General features: G+C 53.8%; 1 protein-coding gene and 1 long non-coding RNA gene across 6 annotated transcripts in view; one reads left to right on the top strand and one right to left on the bottom strand.

Annotated features, from left to right (window-relative positions):
* Positions 1 to 16574, top strand: part of MAN2A2 (mannosidase alpha class 2A member 2) — a 22449-nt gene extending 5875 nt beyond the window's left edge. For 2 of the 5 annotated variants that reach the window (XM_017854990.1, XM_017854991.1), the window contains 22 exons: positions 831 to 1088; positions 1159 to 1303; positions 1425 to 1596; positions 1947 to 2074; positions 2324 to 2497; positions 2891 to 3077; positions 4902 to 5079; positions 5383 to 5585; positions 5794 to 5976; positions 6136 to 6250; positions 6459 to 6526; positions 6673 to 6838; positions 7334 to 7570; positions 7833 to 7955; positions 8190 to 8304; positions 8586 to 8719; positions 8919 to 9060; positions 11432 to 11565; positions 11905 to 11979; positions 13485 to 13679; positions 13936 to 14046; positions 14924 to 16574. In XM_017854990.1, coding sequence (XP_017710479.1) covers positions 831 to 1088; positions 1159 to 1303; positions 1425 to 1596; positions 1947 to 2074; positions 2324 to 2497; positions 2891 to 3077; positions 4902 to 5079; positions 5383 to 5585; positions 5794 to 5976; positions 6136 to 6250; positions 6459 to 6526; positions 6673 to 6838; positions 7334 to 7570; positions 7833 to 7955; positions 8190 to 8304; positions 8586 to 8719; positions 8919 to 9060; positions 11432 to 11565; positions 11905 to 11979; positions 13485 to 13679; positions 13936 to 14046; positions 14924 to 15076 — 3396 coding nt within the window. In that variant the 3' untranslated portion in view covers positions 15077 to 16574. Of the gene's footprint in view, positions 1 to 830; positions 1089 to 1158; positions 1304 to 1424; positions 1597 to 1946; positions 2075 to 2323; positions 2498 to 2890; positions 3078 to 4901; positions 5080 to 5382; positions 5586 to 5793; positions 5977 to 6135; positions 6251 to 6458; positions 6527 to 6672; positions 6839 to 7333; positions 7571 to 7832; positions 7956 to 8189; positions 8305 to 8585; positions 8720 to 8918; positions 9061 to 11431; positions 11566 to 11904; positions 13151 to 13484; positions 13680 to 13935; positions 14047 to 14923 lie in introns of all 5 variants that reach the window. The other 3 variants (XR_001882040.1, XM_017854992.1, XM_017854993.1) reach the window with 3 other exon arrangements.
* On the bottom strand, positions 10669 to 14643 carry LOC108517219 (uncharacterized). The gene is made up of 2 exons (XR_001882043.1): positions 14464 to 14643; positions 10669 to 10782 (listed from the first exon to the last, which is right to left on the bottom strand). It is a non-coding gene; the product is annotated as an uncharacterized LOC108517219 (long non-coding RNA).
* Positions 16575 to 17235: the final 661 nt, after the last annotated feature.

The raw sequence follows: 17235 nt of genomic DNA, 5'->3' as shown, positions 1-17235 counted from the left end.
TCCCCCCGCCGACACCCCCCACCATCCCGCTGGAGGGTAATGTCAGTACAGGACAGGAACAATAGTCAGGTTTTGTAGAAACCTCAGCTAAAAACAGTGATGGCGAAAAGAAGGAAGGAAGAAAAAAATGTCAATGGCAATGAGTATTGTCGCTCTGTTCTCCTGAATTCTTTTCTTTTCTTTTCTTTTTGAGACAGAGTCTCACTCTGTCGCCCAGTCTTGAGTGTAGTGGCACAATCTTGGCTCACTGCAACCTCCGCCTCTCTGGTTCAAGTGATTCTTCTGCCTCAGCCTCCGAGTAGCTGGGACTACAGGAGCCTGCCACCATGCCTGGCTAATTTTTGTATTTGTAGTAGAGATGAGGTTTCACTATGTTGGCCAGGTTGGTCTTGAACTCCTGACCTCAGATGATCCACCTGCCTCGGCCTCCCAAAGTGCTGGGATTACAGGTGTGAGCCACTGTGCCCAGCCCCTCTTGAATTCTTGGCAGACATTGCTAATTGATTGCAGTGTTCTTTGCCATTAAGCCCCACTGAAATCCTTCTCAGCACAGGCAACACTGATTGTTGAGAACAGGTATGTGAAAGGAAATCTTTGCCATCCCTGAGCTAGACAGTGAAGGTTCTCCCAACCCAAGTGGAGTGTAGTCCTCAGTGGTGATGTGCGCAGCTCCCTTTACCTGAATGGTGTCATCTATCCCTGTAAGCTCATGGTCTGGCTTTAACTGATGAGGGAAGAATTGTAGTTAGCCCTTAGCTGGTGAACCCCAAGCAGAGACCCTCCCTGTGGCATAAGGAGCTGTGTGTGATTGCTTTTTGGTTTTTTGGCAGAGCCAAATTTCTGTGCTGCAGAACCGCATTGAGCAGCTGGAGCAGCTTTTGGAGGAGAACCATGAAATTATCAGCCATATCAAGGACTCCGTGCTGGAGCTGACAGCCAATGCAGAGGGCCCGCCTGCCATGCTGCCCTACTACACGGTCAATGGCTCCTGGGTGGTGCCACCGGAGCCCCGGCCCAGCTTCTTCTCTGTCTCCCCCCAGGACTGCCAGTTTGCTTTAGGGGGCCGGGGCCAGAAGCCAGAGCTGCAGGTAAGAGTCAGAGCTGGCAGGGATGTACAGCGGCCACAATTGGGGCACTGAGCTGCAATTGACCTGGCAGATGCTCACTGTGTCGGAGGAGTTGCCGTTTGACAATGTGGATGGTGGCGTGTGGAGGCAAGGTTTTGACATCTCCTATGACCCGCACGACTGGGATGCTGAAGACCTGCAGGTGTTTGTGGTGCCCCACTCTCACAATGACCCAGGTGAGGGCCCCGCAGACTCCTGGGAGCTGGAGTGTGGAGTGGGATTTCTGATGGCCAGTGCAAGGGAGGGATGTCGAAGAAGATGGTGGCATCCTCAGGGGATCTTACATTGGCTCCCTAGGCTGGATCAAGACCTTTGACAAGTACTACACAGAGCAGACCCAACACATCCTCAATAGCATGGTGTCTAAGCTGCAGGAGGACCCCCGGCGGCGCTTCCTCTGGGCAGAGGTCTCCTTCTTCGCCAAGTGGTGGGACAACATCAGTGCCCAAAAGAGAGCGGCAGTCCGAAGGCCAGTGCCAGGCGGAGAGGCGTGGAATCGTCTGAGCCCTAGGCTGGGTGGATGGGTCTTGCCTTAAGCTGTGGGTGCCAAGGTGGCAGGGAGAGGCCCAGGGAGCTGTGGCAGAGATGAGTGATGGTGGAGGGAGGGAAGGCAAGAACAGATAGAGATTCTGAGATAAGCAGGGCCAGAACAGCAGGGAGGTTGGCTGCAAGGAAAGGAGGGCAAGTGTATGTTCTCTTGGTCCTGGGCTTGGGAGAACTGGTTCAGTGAGGCCAGTGCACACAGGCCCTGACATTTTCTTGTTGCCAGGACTGGGCAAAGCGTCCTGCTCCATCTTGAGTGTGAGTCCTTAACTATAGGCTGGTGGGAAACGGGCAGCTGGAGATTGCGACAGGAGGCTGGGTGATGCCAGATGAGGCCAACTCCCACTACTTTGCATTGATTGACCAGCTCATTGAAGGACACCAGTGGCTGGAGAGAAATCTTGGTGAGTCCAGGCCCAGGCATGGGGGTCTGCCTCCTGGACTGGGCCCACAGTGCTATGGCAGGTGGCTGTAAGGCACAGGGATCAGCAGAGGGTGGTTCTTTTCTAGGCAGATCCCATCATGTGGGCCTGGTGTGATGTAATCTGTCCACTGACTACCAAGACAAGAGCTGGGGTCCCAGCACCTGGGAGGCTGAGAGACCAGGCCCTGAGGTGTGTTCAGGGCCTGTCTGGCTTCTGTGCCCTACCCAGGTACAACCCCCCGCTCTGGCTGGGCAGTGGACCCCTTTGGATACAGCTCCACCATGCCTTACCTGCTGCGCCGTGCCAACCTCACCAGCATGCTGATTCAGAGAGTGCACTATGCCATCAAGAAGCACTTTGCTGCCACCCACAGCCTAGAGTTCATGTGGAGGCAGACATGGGGTAAGGCCAGGTAGGGTAGAGGGGGTCAACGCAGCATAGTCTGCACTGGGGAAGAGCAGGGATATCAGAACTAAGACCCCCACTGTTCTTCAGAGCAGACCTGCAGGCACTGGTGTGGACTGCCAGAAATGGTCCCACCCTCTGGTTAGGGGAGGGTCACATTGACCTCTGGCCTCTGCAGGGCCTGCTGTCCCAAGGGCTTCAGCGTGCCCTGTGTGCCCATCCCCTGAAGGAGCCCCTCATGTCTTTCCCCCTGGCCTACACACTCTCCGGCCCTAGGTCCAGTTACAGCCTCATGGTCTATCAAGGCTGCCTTTAGCCCAAGCAGATCCTTGCCCTCCTGACATCCAAAGGCTGCCTGCTGGTGGTGACCACGTGGTGTGTCTTCTGCAGACTCGGACTCCAGCACAGACATCTTCTGTCACATGATGCCCTTCTACAGCTATGACGTCCCCCATACCTGTGGCCCGGATCCCAAGATCTGCTGCCAATTTGATTTCAAACGCCTGCCTGGTGGGCGCATCAACTGCCCTTGGAAGGTGCCACCCCGGGCCATTACAGAGGCCAATGTGGCAGAGAGGTATCTGCTTCCAGCCATTTCACTTCACAGAGGAATCAGGAACCCTGGCTCTGGTCTGGGCCATGCCACATGGAGGGTGGGCTCAGGTGGTGAGTTGAGGCTCACAGCATCTGCAGCAGCTCCTTACTAAGTCTCCTGAAAAACTGGAATGGCTCTAGCAAACCACTTTTCACAGAATGCTTTTATTTTCTCATGTGACTACTTTTTGGTGCCCTAACAAACTGCCAGGGCCAGGTGACAGCTTAGAGGTGAATGATTCCCTGGTTAGGCATTGTAGCTTACAAACTTCAGGCTCTTGTGCCTTCACTTAGTGCCAGTGTTCTGACTTGGCTTTAAGTCAACCACGAGAATCCTGTTCAGATCCATATTCAGTCCCGCAAGATAGCCTCCAGCCTCTGAGAAAACAGACCTATCCCCTTTGAGAGAATTTAGGGACCCCTAAAGATACCACTCTTGTTGAAATCAGGGCCCAGGCAAAAGTGTTGGTGAAGAGTTGATCCAAATGGCAATTTAGTCAGAACCTTAATACAACAAGTTGGACTGGTTTTTATGTTGCAATGCTCTGATTTCTCCCTGATGTCCAAGAGTTGAAACACGTGACCAAAAGGGAAATAGAGTGGTCTTTTGTTTCCAGAAGTCTAAATGCTGATTCCAGGTAAGAGTCTAGGGCTATGAAGGCATGATGTTTCTTAAAGCGGCAGTTGTGATCAGTGAGGCTGGCCTAGGTTTATAAGAATAGGCCCTGAAAGGTAACCATTTTTTCCTTTGAAAGGCTTACTAGACTGATAAGTTAGGGGAAAGTAGTATTTGAGGAATCCTCTCATGAGAACAAAGTAGAAAAGTACAAGCTGGGCCAGTGCCGCTAAGTAGATTAGTTGACTCTTTGGGTTGTGATATTTATAACATGCCAATTAAAGCAGGAATAGGGCTTCTGCTGATATGCTACAGGGCTGTTTTTCTACTGATTTTGCCAATATTTGGGATGAAAAGAAAATAAATGTTTATATATAGTTCCTATTATGTACCAGGCACTATTCTAAGTGTTGTTTAACAAATATTCATTCCATTCATTTTATTTTCTTTTTTTTTTTTTTTTTTTGAGACGGAGTTTCTGTCCCCCGGGCTGGAGTGCGGTGGTGTGATTTCGGCGCACTGCAACCTCCACCTCCTGGGTTCAAGTGATTCTCCTGCCTCAGCTTCCCAAGTAGCTGGGATTGCAGGTGTGCACCACCACACCTGGCTAATTTTTGTATTTTTGGTAGATGGGTTTCACCATGTTGGCCAGGCTGGTCTTGAATTCCTGACCTTGGGTGATCCACCTGCCTTGGTCGCCCAAAATGCTGGGATTACAGGGGTGAGCCACTGCGCTCAGCCCATTCAATCCATTTTAATTCTCATAACATTATATGAGTACCTACTGATGTTATCCTTATTTTGCCAGAAACGGAGGCTCAGAGTGGTTACTTGCCCACGGTCACTCAGCTAGTACTTGCGGAGCTGGTGTGATGTGGCTCCGGCATCCAGACTCTTAACTCTGGTGCTGCATCACTAACTTGTGGGCAAAATGAGGCAGGAGTGTCAGAACAAGGATCCCAAAAGAGCTCAACAGCCTAGCATAAAAAACAACATGCCGGCTGTCAGAACTGCCCAGAGAACACCGGATTTCCCTGGGGCTGGTATTCATGTGCAGGAGGTGTCCGTCTGCGCTGAACCACTCCCTGATGGACGGGATGTCTTCCAGGGGCTTGCTGGCGGGATGGCTGTGCGTGGCGCTCTTTTCCTGATGATACTTCATGTTGGGCCCATGTTTTTTTCCTGCCCCAGGGCGGCCCTGCTCCTGGACCAATACCGGAAGAAGTCCCGGCTGTTCCGAAGCAACGTCCTCCTCGTGCCTCTTGGAGATGACTTCCGATATGACAAGCCCCAGGAGTGGGATGCCCAGTTCTTCAACTACCAGCGGCTCTTTGACTTCTTCAACAGCAGGCCTAACCTCCATGTACAGGTGTGAGGGGAACTTGTCTGGGGAGGGGACCTCGCAGTGCTGCAGGCCACCCCTTCCTGTGAGACCGTGCCCTGGGTTCCCAACTCCAAAGCAGGGGTTCCTTCCCAACTCTTGGGCAAGGTGCCTCTTTTGTGTCAGAATTAATTCCCAGGCTCCCCTACTTCTGTTAAGTCCAGAATGTCAGGATGTACAGTTCCTGCTTCTGAGCCCAGAGCCCCTGCCTCACCCCTGACTGCAGCACTGTGGCCACAATTTCCAGGAGGCTCTAGAACTGATGGGAGTGGGTTTTTGGGGTTCCCACAGGCCCAGTTTGGCACACTTTCTGACTATTTTGATGCCCTGTACAAGAGGACAGGGGTGGAGCCAGGGGCCCGGCCTCCAGGGTTTCCTGTGCTGAGCGGGGATTTCTTCTCCTATGCGGACCGGGAGGATCATTACTGGACAGGCTATTACACTTCCCGGCCCTTCTACAAGAGCTTAGACCGAGTCCTGGAAGCCCACCTGCGGTGAGACCCTGTCCCCGCTTCCAGGCTGGAGGGGGAGAGTCAGCCTTTGGGATTTAAGGAGGGGCTGGATCGGCTCAGAAGGGAATAGCTAGGCCCAGAGGACAGGGCAGGTAGAGAAGGGATGGGAAGGAAGGAGGCTGGACTGGCAGAGCGTGGGTGGGCCCTGGGGAGTGGTGCAGGCTGGCAGCTAACTTCTCTCTCTGGGCAGGGGGGCAGAGGTTCTGTACAGCCTGGCTGCAGCTCATGCCCGCCACTCTGGCCTGGCTGGCCGGTACCCGCTGTCTGACTTCACCCTCCTGACGGAAGCTCGGCGCACACTGGGGCTCTTCCAGCATCACGACGCCATCACTGGCACCGCCAAGGAGGCCGTGGTGGTGGACTACGGGGTCAGGTGGGAGCCTTCTCTTCTCCCTTGTCAGGTCCCCTGCTCACTGTCCCAAAGAAGGGATGTTGGGTGGTCGGGGGTAGGTCGGCCTAGGGCTTGTCCTGCTGACAAAGCAGACAGCTTCCCTATGATCATCTCTCCTTCCCTCTCCTGCACCACTCACAGGCTTCTGCGCTCCCTTGTCAACCTGAAGCAGGTCATCATTCATGCAGCTCACTATCTGGTGCTGGGGGACAAGGAGACCTACCACTTTGACCCTGAGGCGCCCTTCCTCCAGGTGGTGAGCCCTCCTGGGTCTGCATGGGGACCCTCCGGTGTGTGCAGGTGGCATCCCAAGAGCTACTGGATGAGGGTGCCACTCCTCTTTTTCCTTCCCCATCTGAATGAGTTCTGTGCCCAGTGCAGCTGCTGGTCCGCACCCGGGGCAGGCGGGGTGGGAGGAGGCTGAGCCCATGATGGTTCTTCCCTTCTGGCCCACTGAATTTCAGGATGACACTCGCTTAAGTCACGATGCCCTGCCAGAGCGCACGGTGATCCAACTGGATTCCTCGCCCAGGTAAGCTGGACTACACCAGGTGCAGAGAGGCAGAGCCATTCCCTGGCTCTCAGGCCCCTCTGCCCCGGTGTGTGCTGAACCACTGCAGGGCACTTGCCCTGACTGGAAGCAGTGGCTTCCTGGGTCAGCCCACCTTCTATGCACAGGTTTGTGGTGCTATTCAACCCGCTGGAACAGGAGCGGTTCAGCATGGTGTCCCTGCTGGTCAACTCGCCCCGTGTGCGCGTCCTTTCGGAGGAGGGTCAGCCCCTGGCCGTGCAGATCAGCGCGCACTGGAGCTCTGCCACCGAGGTGGTCCCTGATGTCTACCAGGTGAGGTGCGGGCTCATCAGGTGGGCCTGGCCCTCTGCCCATCATGGGCGCCTCCCCGCCTGGCGACGCCAGCTTCCCACCCTCCTGCTTGTGGCCCTGCTTACTCTCCAGGCTGAGGACAGGTGTGCTGGGGAGGGAGTTGTCCAGCCAACAGGTACTCTTGGGATTTGAGTCTGTCCTTGAAAAGAAGGGAAAGGTTGGTATGGTAATAGTAACGGTAAAAATAGCAGTTATAATGCCCCATCATTCAGTCAATCGGTGTATATCGAAAGCTTAATGTGTGGTTACCACTTCATACTTTTTCAAATATCACTTGAGAATCATAACATCTGAAGAGGAAGAAAGGGCAAATCATATCACCTCCACTTTGGAGACAGGGCAGAGGCCCCAGTGGGTACAGGGACTTGCTCAAGCCCTCTGTTAGTAAGCGAATGCCCCAGCACCCCTGTGGCGAATGCCATGCCCCCCACTTCCTCACCCCTCCTGTGCCCACAGGTGTCTGTGCCTGTCCGCCTGCCAGCCCTGGGCCTGGCCGTGCTGCAGCTACAGCTGGGCCTGGATGGGCACCGCACGCTGCCCTCCTCTGTGCGTGTCTACCTGCACGGCCGGCAGCTGTCTGTCCGCAGGCACGAAGCATTCCCTCTCCGCGTCATTGACTCTGGCAGCAGTGACTTCGCCCTCAGCAACCGCTACATGCAGGTCTGGTTCTCAGGCCTTACTGGGCTCCTCAAGGTAAAAGGCCAGGGTGGTGGGGAAGGGCCAGGGGCCAGAGCAGGGCATGTGTGGTGGTGGCACTGTGCAGAGTGGCCTCCCGGCCCTGTGAGCATTCTGCCACCTGACCCACAGTGGACCCGGGCCTGGGACATCTCAGCTCCAGACTGACAGCATGGGGAAGCTGGGCGTGGCTCCTTGGGGAAGCTAGTCCATGTCCTCCCAGGAGGCAGGCCTGACATGCTGGTGTCGGGCCAGGGGTCAGGGCTGTGTTTTTTGGCAGAGCATCCGAAGGGTGGATGAGGAGCAGGAGCAGCAGGTGGACATGGAATTCCTAGTCTATGGCACCCGTACGTCCAAAGACAAGAGTGGAGCCTACCTCTTCCTGCCCGATGGGGAGGCCAAGGTACCCTAAAGATGCCTTGAACAACCTGGCAGGCCCTGGGAGGTCTCACTAGCAGGGAGGGCAGGTGGGGGCACAGGCCTTCCCACAGGTTTATTGCTGCCTGCCAGGGGCCTTGTCTTTCCTGTTCAGCCCGGGGTATCTAGGAATAGGTGCTCTCTTGCCCATCCCTGGGCTGGCACCTCCCTGCTTTGCCCTCTGTGCCATAGTTTCAATAGCAATCTGCTCTTTCCCCAGCCCTATGTCCCCAAGGAGCCCCCTGTGCTGCATGTCACTGAAGGCCCTTTCTTCTCAGAGGTGGTTGCGTACTACGAGCATGTTCACCAGGTGGTCCGGCTTTACAATCTGCCAGGTGAGCCCCGCCAATGAGGAATTATCTGGAAGGAGGTGTGGGCTCTACAGCTGTGGCGTGTTCTTCCTTCTGCTGCTTCTCTGTTCATACCTCTGTTCCGTATCATTTGAGACAGGGATGCTCCATTCTCTTGGAGAAAAAGTCATCCAGAAATGCCCTGGGAATTTCTTGGGAGGGTGGACAGAGCCTCTCCCCAGCTTGGCTCTAATCCCCCAGCCCAGCCTTTTAGCTGTGGTTCAGCCTCCCACCTCTCCATGCCACCACTTTGTTCCTGTGCCCAGGGGTGGAGGGGCTGTCTCTGGACATATCATCCCTGGTGGACATCCGGGACTACGTCAACAAGGAGCTGGCCCTGCGCATCCATACAGACATCGACAGCCAGGGTATCTTCTTCACAGACCTCAATGGCTTTCAGGTGACTCCTGGGCCTGGGTCTCGGAGACCCCACAGAGTAGAACTTGGACTGTGCTTTTGACCCTATCACAGGCCCTGGGGGATGATCTGCCCTAATGGAGAAAGAGGAATGAGAGGCGAGAGTGATCAGGGACTCCTTCCGTCTGGGGTCTGCTTGGGGCCCACATGGTGCCCTTGATCTGCTGACCTTGCCCCCACAGGTGCAGCCCCGACGGTATCTGAAGAAGCTCCCGCTCCAGGCCAACTTCTATCCCATGCCAGTCATGGCCTATATTCAGGATGCACATAAGCGCCTCACACTGCACACTGCCCAGGCCCTGGGTGTCTCTAGCCTCAAAGATGGTGAGTAGGGCCCAGAGCTCTGCAGAAGGTATCAGACAAAAAGAAGCCCATCCCCACCCTCAAGGGCTCCCCTCTCTGTTTGCCTCCCTTGCCTCTTTCTGGTCTGCGTCACCGCCATGCTTGGAGAGGGGGCGAGCCATTCAGAGCTCTTGGCACATGAGGCAGGCACCTGCTGTCCCCCTGTCCCCTGGTAGAGGCAGCAGTATAGGCAACTGGGTGGAGTGTCCTACTGGATCCCCTGAAGAACTGTCAGGGTTACGACTCTTGGGGCCAGAAAAAGAAAAAAAAAAGTCAAAAAGCAAAGCTAGGCACAGTGGTTCACTCCTGTAATCCCAGCGCTTTGGGAGGCCAAGGCAGAAGGCCAGGAGTTTGAGACCAGCCTGGGCAGCAAAGCGAGACCCAGGCTCTACAAAAAAAATTTTTTAATTAGCTGGATGTGGTAGCACGTGCCTGTAGTCCCAGCTACTCAGGAGACTTGAGATGAGAGGATTGCTTGAGCCTGGGAGTTGGAGGCTGCAGTGAGCCAAGATTGTGCCACTGCACTATAGCCTGGTGACAGAGAAAAACCCAGTCTGAAAAAAAAAGGCAAGAAGCATCAGGGTATTGAACAGTGATTCTCAGCTGAGGTATACAACCCTCTTCTGGGCAGGGATGAGAGTAGGGACAGCTTCTAAAGTGCACTCAGTGTTATGAAATATTAAGGAAATGAGAAAAAGAGATATTGTTTTCCTACTAGTGATCATTAAAAGAGAGACTGACTTTTTTTTCTTTTTTTTTTTTTTTTTGAGATGGAATTTCACTCTTTCGCCCAGGCTGGGGTGCAGTGGTGCGATCTCCGCTCACTGCAACCTTCACCTTCCGGTTTGAAGCGATTCTCCTGCCTCAGCCTGCTGAGTAGCTGGGATTACAGGCGCCCACAATCATGCCCAGCTAATTTTTGTATTTTTAGTAGAGATGGGGTTTCACCATGCTGGCCAGGCTGGTCTTGAACTCCTGACCTTGTGATCTGCCTGCCTCAGTCTCCCAAAGTGCTGGGATTACAGGTGTGAGCCACTGTGCCCGGCCAAGACTGATGTTCTTAAGAATCAAAATGGGCATTGGGAGCACTGGCCTGGAGTCAGACCCGGGCAGCTGGTCATGCTGGCAATCTCTGTGTGGCCCCCATATCCTCAGGGCAAAATGAACAGTTTGCACTTGGTGGCATCTGAGGCCCTTGAGATCTATCTCGGGGAAGAGCCTTTGCAAAGGGCTGAGTCGAGAGCACCCAGTCAAGGCTAGGCGTGGTCTGATGGCTGGTGAGTGCAGGGGCCTGACCCTGCTGGGAGGAGTGTGCCTTTCTCTGCCAGTAGCAGCCCCTGGTCCATCTATGTTGTGACTCCTAACAGCCCCAATATCCCTGACTGGATTTTCTCCTCTACCCTTCTGGGATGTGGTGTGTGAAAAAATGATTGTCTTCTATACAAGGGATCCATTTTAGGATTTTCAGACATCTTTCTGTGATTGTTCTGGATAAAAAGACTGAGCAACTATGCAAGTCAGTAAGGACTGGAGAGGTGAAAGGGAGAATAGGGCCATATGTCCCGGTGGAATGTGGGGCAGCTGGTGTGGTTTCCCTCGAGATCTTGTATATGAGCAGCTGCACCCACCTCCAACACCTGCACACACGGGGGCCTCTGTCCCCAACACATCAGCCATGCACCGAGCCCCTGCTCCAAGCATACTCTAGAAAAGAAAGCAAAGATGGTCATGTGCCATCTGTTTTTCCGGGGAACCTCAGATGACACTTAATATGAGCCTCTGCCTGACGTGCCATCTGGCTGTCCTTTCCATAGCCCTACTTTTAACACACAGGCAGTCCGAGTTTGAATCTGGCCTGCTGGGGCTGTCTGGCTGTCCAGTGTAGAACAAGGGCAGGAGAGCCTGTGTTTTAGTCACAACAAAACCTGCCCAACCTGAGCAAACCTGCCCCAGATTACGGAGGTATGCAGCAACACTATCAGTGGCTGTTGATCAAAGTTTTTCGTTTCTGGTTTATTTCATTGTATGTAAGCCGTCCTGATTCGGTTTCCTGCCTGGGCCCCTAGGCCCGGTCCCTACTCCTGAATCCCAGAGCTTTGGGGGTAAACTGCCAGGGCCAGCCTGCCCCTTTCTGGGCCTCATGCTTCCTCATCTGCAAAATAAGGCTGCACAGGACCAGCCCCTCATCAGGTTCCCTCCCCGCTGTGGGAACCCGTGACCTCCTCTCCTGAGTGATTCAGCTTCTGTCTCTCGAGCTGGGCTTTTCCCTCAGGGTCTGTGGCTGGGATTCTCCTAAAGGTCAGTGTCTGCTTGGGGGTGGGGGCAGGCCAGCACTCACTGTTTGCTTCCCCAGGCCAGCTGGAGGTGATCTTGGACCGGCGGCTAATGCAGGATGACAACAGGGGCCTAGGCCAAGGGCTGAAGGACAACAAGAGAACTTGCAACCGTTTCCGCCTCCTGCTAGAGCGGCGAACCGTGGGCAGCGAGGTAACACCTGGGGCTGACACACAGGGAGCCAGGTCTAGCTAGTCCCTGGGGGTGGCCCGCGGGGGGGGGGGGGTCCAGCCTAGGGCTCGAGGAACGTAGCTAGAGGTGGGCAAGGGAGAGAGAGTAGGGCTGAATTCCTGGGGTTGGGGGAGGCAGTCTGGCATTTTGTGTCCCATGTCATGCAGCCTGGCACCTTCGTTTCCTAGCAGCGCCCTGTTGCCTGTGCCCCTCATGTTCATCTCCCACCTTCCTCTGTGCTGCCCTCCTCTGCCCTGTCCCAGCATTCTCTAAGCCTGTGCTCCAACCCCGCTCATCTCATGGCTTTCTTTGCCCCACCAGCCTGACTTTTTCTCCAAACTGGCAGCCATGTTTAGGGGCTTGATCTTTCACAGCAGCAGGAGCGGTAACCGAGAGGTAAGGGGTCGGCTCTGGGAGCGGGAACTAGTACGAGCAAGGCATAGCTGCGCCGGAGCCCAGGTGACAGAGCCCGCCGCTCAGTCAGTCGTGCATCAGATAGATATTGAGCACCTGGTTTACTGTGAGGACCCAGAGGGACATAAGTGCAGACAGTGCTGACTCTCCCAGGAGTTTACCGTGAGTAGGGGTGGCAGAGAAGCCATGTGTATAAAAATGCAAAGTAGAAAAGGGCTATGTCTCACTGATCCCGAGGAGCAAGGTAATAATGTGGGCTAAGGAGATTGAGGTCAAGGAGGTGTCACCCAGGTGTGGCTTTGATGAATGGGGGTGTGATTTGAAGATGTGAACCAGGGCACAGGGTAGGAGGCAGGAAAGACAGCAGGCTGGGGAACAGCAGTGAGTTCCTTAGTTACACTGGAACTACGCTATCCAGTACGGTGGCCAATAGTGTTATTGTGGCTATTTAAATACAAGTAAAAAATTTGCTTTCTTATTCCACTGGCCACACTTCAAATACTCAGTGGCCACAGGTGGCTAAGTGGCTGCTGTATTAGAACATGTGGTGTCACATATTTCCATCCTTGCAGAATGCCCTCTTGGCTGGTGCTGGGCTAGAGTGCTGCGGGGAGATCAGGGCAGATGGCAGAGCACCTTGAGTGCCTGCTAAGAGGTCAGGACCTTATCCTGGAGGATAAGGAAGGAGCTGAGCAAGGAGGGACACCATCAGAACTCTGCTCTCAGCATGTCACGCTGACAGTAGGGAGCAGGTTGGACCTGTGGGAAGGGAGACTGGAGGAGGGTGACAGTGGGAGGCTGTTCAGGCAGGACATGCTGGCTGCTTGAACTAGGCCAGAGGCTGGAGAAGTTGCAGGTGGCTATGAGGACACGGCCAAGGTGAGACGGAAGAGGGTTTAGCATTACGTGGGAATGCAGAGGGAAGTGAGAGATGTTGGGCGCTTGGAAGGAGGGGGATGCCCGGGACGGAAGTCCAGAATATTCAGCCCAGGCCTGTGAGTCTGACGTCCAGGTGAGCTGCTAAGGAGTAGCCCTGCTGGCAGAGCCCCGGCAGCGCTGGGCCTGAGAGCCTGGCTGGCACTGTGGATGTGGTGTCACGCATGAAGCCACAGAATTACCCGGAGCACTCTGGATTGGAGGCCCATGCTCCATGGTGAGGCCTGCGTCTGCCTGTCTGCCATCCTCCCTGCACTGTGGATCTGTGTGTGAGGGGAGATATGGCTGATGGGAGTGGGTTGCTCATGATAGTGTTATGTGAACAAGAAACTAAAATGTGGAAAAGAAACGGCATAGTGAAATAGCCCTCTGAGTTGGGTGAGATGGCAAATGTCCACACTTGAAGGGTCAGGGGAACCTCCCCTGGAGCCAGGCATGCCCTTGAGTCCAGGCACACCAGGAAAGCTCTTTCCAAAGGAACTGATCCTGCCTCATCCTCTCCCCTCAGCCTGGCTTCAGTCCCTCACCAATATCTTGGGTCAATCTTGCAGGTCCAAGATAGCCACTCTACCAGCTACCCATCCCTCCTCAGCCACCTGACCTCCATGTACCTGAACACCCAGGCGCTTGCTCTGCCTGTAGCTAGGACGCAGCTCCCAGGCCCTGGTCTGCGCTCATTTCATCCTCTGGCTTCCTCACTACCTTGTGACTTCCACCTGCTCAACCTACGTACGCTGCAGGCTGAGGTGAGTGTCCCTCAGTGTGACACGCTGAGAGCAGAGTTCTGATGGTGTCCTTGCCTGCTCAGCTCCTTCCTTAGCCTCCAGGATAAAGTCCAGACCCCTTAGCAGGTACTCGGCTCTGAACCTCCAGGACCAGGTTCTGGTCTTTCCTTACCCACATGCCTCCCTGTGCCAGCACTGCCTTTGGGCAGAGGTGCTGCTGCATCTCCAATCTCTGAAAGCCCTGCACCCACTTCCCTGGGCACTGTCTGTCATCCAGGAGGACACCCTGCCCTCAGCGGAGATGGCACTCATCTTACACCGCAAGGGTTTTGACTGCGGCCTGGAGGCCAAGAACTTGGGCTTCAATTGCACCACAAGCCAAGGCAAGGTGAGTAGGGTGGGGAAACAACACCTGGGAACGGCAGGCGTGAGCTTGGTAAGACTGGGCTGAGATTCGGTGACAGGCTGGGAGAAGAAAGTGTCACTCCAGGGCTTTCTGGAGAGAAGGGGGGAAGCTGTGGACATGTTTTCAGAGCTCCCGAGGCTGAGCAGGGGAAGTTCTAGACAAGGCAGATCGCTTGAGAACTGTTGTTCCCTGAGCAGGGACCTCTGTCAGGCAAAGTAGAAAACACCAGAAATAGAAAACCAGAACCCATCCTGTTAGTTACTTTGTAAGCTCTTATCAGCCGGCACTGATAAATGTCCCCGGGCACCAGGTCCTCTGCTGGGCTCCACTGTTTCAGAAGTGAACCAAGACATGGTCACTGTTCTCACAGAGCTCACCGCTCAGTGGAACAGTTCTTACCTGGAGATCTGTAGGCAGGCTTTAGGGTTGAGCAAATCTCAGCAAGCCCATGATACTGGATGCACACTCATGTGTGAGAAGCCGTGGTGTTGCTGAGAGGGGCCAGCCAGAACTGGAGTGCAGTGGCATGATCTCAGCTCACTGCAACCTCCACCTCCTGGTTCAAGGGATCTTCTGCCTCAGCCTCCCGAGTAGCTGGGATTACAGGCGCCTGCCACCACGCCCAGCTAATTTTTGTATTGTTAGTAGAGACTGGGTTTTACTATGTTGGCCAGGCTGGTCTCAAACTCCTGACCTCAGGTGATCCACTTGCCTCTGCCTCCCAAAGTGCTGGGATTATAGGTGTGAACCACTGCACCTGGCTGAGATTCTTAAAGAGGTAACAAATTGTAGATGAACAGCTGCATTCTTTAGTGTCTCAGCACCCAGCACAACCCTGCACCTTCTCTCCTCTCCACAGGTAGCCCTGGGGAGCCTTTTCCATGGCCTGGATGTGGTATTCCTTCAGCCAACCTCCTTGACATTGCTGTACCCTCTGGCCTCCCCATCCAACAGCACTGACGTCTATTTGGAGCCCATGGAGATTGCTACCTTTCGCCTCCGCTTGGGTTAGGGCTTCTTGTGGCCTGAAGAGAAAGTTCATTTACAGAGATGGCCTCTTAACATGAAGATCGTTGGACAGGCCACATGGGTATCCCATCCTGATCTCCCTCCCAGAACTGTGACACACTGGGCTCTGCCCTCATTTTCTGTTTATTGCTGCTGCTGTGTTTTGGGGTCAACCCACAAACCCAGTGATGGGTAAATAGGGCAGATGTCAGTGAGATCAGGGAGAGAAGGCCCTTGGTCAGAGTGGGCAGTGCCAGGCTCTGCTTCGGGTTGTGAGTGGACACCCAACTGGGCACAGGCTCAGGCACCCATCCTTTTTCCAAAAGGGGATATAGGAGAAGTGGAAGCAGACAGAAGACGTAAGGGAGGCTAAGTGGGTAACAGCCTGGCATCAGGGTCACTGTGGGCAACAGCCAGCTCTAGGGGAATCCTGTGGTTACATAGAAACTCCATGTCCTGGTGTGATGAGCAGGATCAGAGTGACTCTGGGAGGACAGGGATGGGGACCCAGAGTTAGCAATGGGGGTGGAGCAGTAGAAGGAATCACTGTTTCTCCTATGAGTCTGAAGGCCTCGCTGCTTTCTGTGATGGCTTTGCTGTAAGTGCCGCCTGGCCTGCATGCATTGGCTAAGAGGCTGCAGAGTGGCAGGAAGGACTCGCTAGAGATTGTCATGGCCAGAGGTCATAGGTCACTTCGGGTAGCAAGACCCCTGGCAAAGTAGGCACTTGGCCTATGTACTGATTTGTGGGGTGGTGGCAGGAGCATGGGGTCCTCCGCCCTGCCTGAATCCTCTTTGGCTTCTATGCTCTGTACACTGCTGTCCCCAAGAGCTCGCTCTTATTATGGCAGGGGGTGGGGATTGGTCCTGCTTTCTTTCTCTGGAAAGGAAAGCCTCCAAGACCCTATGTGCTTGGGCAGCTTGAGAAGGCATTCAGCACCACGCCTAGCAGGCAGGCCTTAAAGCTTCACCTTTGGTCTATCCTGCAGAGGTATTCAGTTACTGGCACGGGGGACTAGGGGTATGTAGAGTATATGAGGAGGCAGTATGGCTGCGCAGGAGCCTTCATTTCAGCTTCAATTAATAAAGAAAATTTTACGATAGCTCTATAGATGCTGAAAAGATATTTGGTAAGATTTAAAATCCATCCCTTATTAAAACTCTTAGTAAATTAAGTCTGGAAAGAAACACTCTAATCTAGATAAAGGTCTGTTTCAGAAACCAACAGTTACTGGCATTCTAAAGAGTCAAACGCCACAGGCATTCCCATTAAAGTCAGAAACTAGCCAAGGGCATGCTATTATTCAGCAATGTCCCAGCACTACTAATCCCTGCAACAAGCCAAATGAGGAGAATAAGGAAGAATTATAATTGTCATTATTTGTAGACAATAAAACTGCCTACCTGTAAAACCTAAGAATCAACTGAAGACCTGTTAAGAGTATTCTGTAAGTCGACCCAATGATACACATCATGTTCCTGTCCACATACTGGTTTTCCCCACATCAGCTGATAAATTCAGTGTCATTCCAGTGAGATTGGTACTTTGGAATTTGACAGTTCTAAAGTGCATTTGGGAGAGTGAATGTGTGAGAACACTAAGACTACTCTGAATGATAATGAGTAGGGGGTGGACTGCTGAGGGGGAAAAGGCACACGTCTTGCCAGATTCCCAGATAACTCTCATGCCACCATTACCTCAGTGTGACCTGGAGGGGGTCAGACAGACAGGAGAGTCCAGAAACAGACCCAGGGCTACAGGAATTTAGTATATGGTAAGAGGGATGTTTTAAGTGGGGAAAAAGGTGGATTATTTAATAAACAGTACTTTGAGACAACTAGCTGTCAAAGCTAGATCTCGGCCAGGTGCGATGGCTCACGCCTACAGTGCACTTTGGGAGGCCAAGGCAGGTGGATTACTTGAGGTCAGGAGTTCGACCTGCCTGGCCAACATGGCGAAACCCCATATCTACTAAAAATACAAAAATTAGCCAGGCATGGTGGCATGTGTCTGTAATCCCAGCTACTCAGGAGGCTGAGGCAGGAGAATCACATGAACCTGGGAGGCAGAGGTTGCAGTGAGCTTAGATCGCACCACTATACTTCAGCCTGGGCGACAGAGCAAGACTCCATCTAAAAAAAAAAAACCACAAAGTAAGTTAGG

This window comes from Rhinopithecus bieti, unplaced genomic scaffold (assembly GCF_001698545.2).
Source record: "Rhinopithecus bieti isolate Rb0 unplaced genomic scaffold, ASM169854v2 scaffold_39857, whole genome shotgun sequence".
Classification (NCBI taxonomy): domain Eukaryota; kingdom Metazoa; phylum Chordata; class Mammalia; order Primates; family Cercopithecidae; genus Rhinopithecus; species Rhinopithecus bieti.
This window is presented reverse-complemented; position numbering and strand designations above follow the sequence as displayed.